At 41.1% G+C, this 3,362-nt stretch overlaps 1 protein-coding gene across 1 annotated transcript; it reads left to right on the top strand.

Moving 5' to 3' along the window:
* The first annotated feature begins 799 nt into the window (after positions 1-799).
* Positions 800-3,002, top strand: LOC107282378. The gene is made up of 3 exons (XM_029282988.1): positions 800-887; positions 2,506-2,555; positions 2,802-3,002. Exons 1-3 carry the CDS (start codon positions 858-860, stop codon positions 2,998-3,000), a joined length of 279 nt encoding a protein of 92 aa, XP_029138821.1. The 5' UTR covers positions 800-857; the 3' UTR covers positions 3,001-3,002.
* The last annotated feature ends 360 nt before the right edge of the window (positions 3,003-3,362 follow it).

The raw sequence follows: 3,362 nt of genomic DNA, 5'->3' as shown, positions 1-3,362 counted from the left end.
TTTGTCCAGACCGAAATATTTTAAATCAAATTTTAGTATATCTCTTTTCATCTTTTATGTTAATTCGCCACTTTCCTTTGTAAGGGAATGGGGGATATAGCCCCCTTCCTTCACTTCTGGAGGTTTTCTTGCTTTGGGGATCTTTTCAAGGATTTAAATAGTAGATAGAAGAAAAATGATCAGTACTCTCACCAATTCCAAGCACGCTGTTCACCGATGTTTAAGTTCGTACTCTGAGACTTCAGCTGCAAGCTGCTTGGGCTAGACGCTGATCTCACGCTAGCCTTTCTCCTGTCGGGTTCTGAGGGCTTTCCCCGGATCAAACGAAGCGATTGCCGTCGCTTTGTGATCGATGGGGCACCCCTCCTTCACAGTCACCTCTCCGGGGCAACTTTGGACCCATCTAGGGTCCCCCAAGCAGGAAGAAACTAGCCGTGGGGAGCAGAGGTCTGCTCTCGTGCGGCCATGCACTGCAGATGCAAAAACCGGAAGTCCCTTAGTTTGCTTTTCTTTTAATTTATTGATAACTTCATGTTCTCCCCAATCCTCAATAAGGGGCATTTTGCATCTGTGCAATCAAAAGATAGCCATAAGTATTTATACATATATTTTCCAAATTTATCATTAGTAAAAAAGAGAAATGGGATAATTTCCAGCTTCCTCCATGCCCCAATTTCTTGAAAAAACTTTTATAGAAAAGGAGATGCACAACATTGAATGCAAATCCATGTGAGCTCATTCCTTTTGCTTGCTTCCTTGCTTGGCCACCTGAGTTTCTTCCCTTCTCCTGAAATTTCTTGAAGGAAAGCTGCCAAAAGGTGACAAAAGCTGTGGAGGATGCCGAAATTAAGACCAGCATGCTAGAAGAAAACTCAGCCCTCTTGGAGGTGAGACAGAAGATGCCCATTTTTACCCATTTCTCTTTGAAGCCTTTCCCTTTTTTCATCTTTGTCAAGGGATTCTCTTTCCAATAAAAAAAAAAAGTATGAAGCTTTTAGCAAAAGAGAGCCATTGTCTACCAGGGATTAAGGAGATTATAATTCAGATCCAAGGTCAACCATTAAAACACTCTCAGGCTTACTTATGCACAAAATGATTGTTGGAAAATTTAGAAAAGGAAACTGTGTGGAAGAGAAATAAGCTCCCTCAACCGTGCTCGATTCCTTGTGGCAAAGTTTTTTTTTTTTTGCAACAATATGAAATGGTTTATTATCTTTTACGTTTTCTGAGATTTTGTTTTTAATTTCTCATTCTCACCAACATTATGGAGGAGTTAACTTTGGACTGGCTCTGAAGAGACTGTAGACCCACACCTGTAGACACACATATGGTTGGTTTCTTCCAACCATATCTCTTGGTGGGGCTGGGCTGACCGAGGGAGGGCCTGGGGGTCTTTCAGTCCCCTGAAAGGGATACCGCTAGAAGAAACCAGAAGAGTTAGAACTAAACTTGCCAGCTTGAGTTTCTCATTCAAAGTTGGAGTAGAAATCTAATTAACCATCATGGTTATTTATGGTCATGTAATTTCTTAGTGGGTTATCTTGAGTATTATATGATTGACTGTCAACATAGCTATGTTCAGTTAGTTGCTATCCTCTGTAGATTTCTAAATAAAAGGTGGGAAGAGGAGGAGGAGGAGGAGGAGGAGGAGGAGGAGGAGGAGGAGGAAAGGATGGTGCAAAGTCTCCATCTTACCCATCTTCAGGGTTTTGGCAGAACTGTNCCTTTTTATTAAATTCAAAAGGTTGGGGATTGTTTGGATTTCATCACAAAGAAAGGAACACTAAACCGCATTCTTCTGATGATTTGCTGAGTTGTATTTTCTAAAGGTTCACTTTGAGGTGAAGGATGTCTTTTAGATGAACAATATGTTCCTCCTCTTGCTTTAGCCCAGTTGTGTGCCACATCAGCAGCCAAGCCAAAGTGACCAATTGTTCCAGCAGCCCATTCGGCAGGAAGGAAAGGAAATGAAGAAACAGAGCACTGAAGAGCAGCCTGTTAAATAAGATAGTTGGAATCACATAATTGGAGTCCTGGCCCAGTTTTAAGCTTGTTGCAACACACATAACAAAATAGACAGGATTTAATCAAGTGATCACAGCTGCCACATTGACTTATTTGACCCATGACTCCAAGGGAAATTAAAGTAATTGAGATACACACACATGCATACAACTGCCATCAAGGATAACTTTTTCTATTTTAGCCTTTCTCAGGTTGGCATTCTCCAGGTGTATTGGAAAACTACAATTGGAGTTCCTAGCTAGCCTAGTTATATGGTTGGAAATTAAAGAGTATTGTAGTTTGTTACATCTTGAAGATGCTAGGTTTTGAGAAAGGTATTTTGTTGCCTCTGGTACTCCCTTTTATTTTCTTTGTGGATTTGAACTCTGTAGAGTTTTTCTGTATCAGATTGCTAATTGGAAAAGAGAACAGCACATAAATATACTGAATACCCCCAAATTAATCTTATTCTTTCCCTGTCATTTCCCCTACTTTGCTTAGGAGAAACTGCATAACTTGCAGCAACAGGTTCAAGTAGAAGACTTTCGTTGGTAAGACCTCACGTTAATTGCTGGAACAGGGGATGGCGATTGGGGTCTCCAAACAACTTTTGTACTTGATAAGTAGCATGGAGGCAACATCCCCAAGGTTGCTCATCTTTGGGGAGAGTGAACTTCAATAGTGCACTGCTGCTTTGGTATCTCTCTGACATGAGATTGGAGGGGTGGAGCCTTGATTTTGCTAGAGGCAACAAGATGTCCTCCAACCTGGGCTTTTTCTATCACATCTCACTTTAGGAAATGGATGCTGGAGCTAGCCCAGAAGGAGGTGTTGCGGCTATTGGCTCAGCTGGGGATACGCTTGGAGGGAGTGCTTCCCCAGCAGGAAAGGACACAAGTGGAACAAGGCCAAGCACTCAGGATGCTGCGGGAGGAACTGGATGAAGTTTCTGCCACGTATGTGTCTCTCTTGAGCAAAGAGGCTCCCTTTTCTTGAAGCTGGACGGCCATGACTCTTGTCCAATCTCCAGTTCTCTTAAGTCCTTTTGAGTTGTGGCCTCTTATTCCCAGTGAAAGAAATATCAGATTTAAGAGATGATGGAATCAAGAATAATCCACTATTTACTGTTCCCTAGAGCTAAGATATATTTATTTATTTATTTATTTATTTATTTATTTATTTATTTATTTTATTTGTACCCCGCCCTTCTCCTCATGGGACTCAGGGCGGCTAACAGCCTCGTAAAAACCACAATACAAATACAATGATATCTATATTAAAAACCGAATTAAAAGGAAATATTTAAGAGGGCCGATCATTAAAATTATCCTTAAAATACCCTTAAAAAACCCCGCTAA

The sequence above is a fragment of the Protobothrops mucrosquamatus genome, unplaced genomic scaffold, assembly GCF_001527695.2.
Source record: "Protobothrops mucrosquamatus isolate PMUCROS unplaced genomic scaffold, P.Mucros_1.0 scaffold7, whole genome shotgun sequence".
Classification (NCBI taxonomy): Eukaryota; Metazoa; Chordata; class Lepidosauria; order Squamata; family Viperidae; genus Protobothrops; species Protobothrops mucrosquamatus.
The sequence above is the reverse complement of the archived record's forward strand: the minus strand, read 5'-3'. Positions and strand labels throughout refer to the sequence as shown.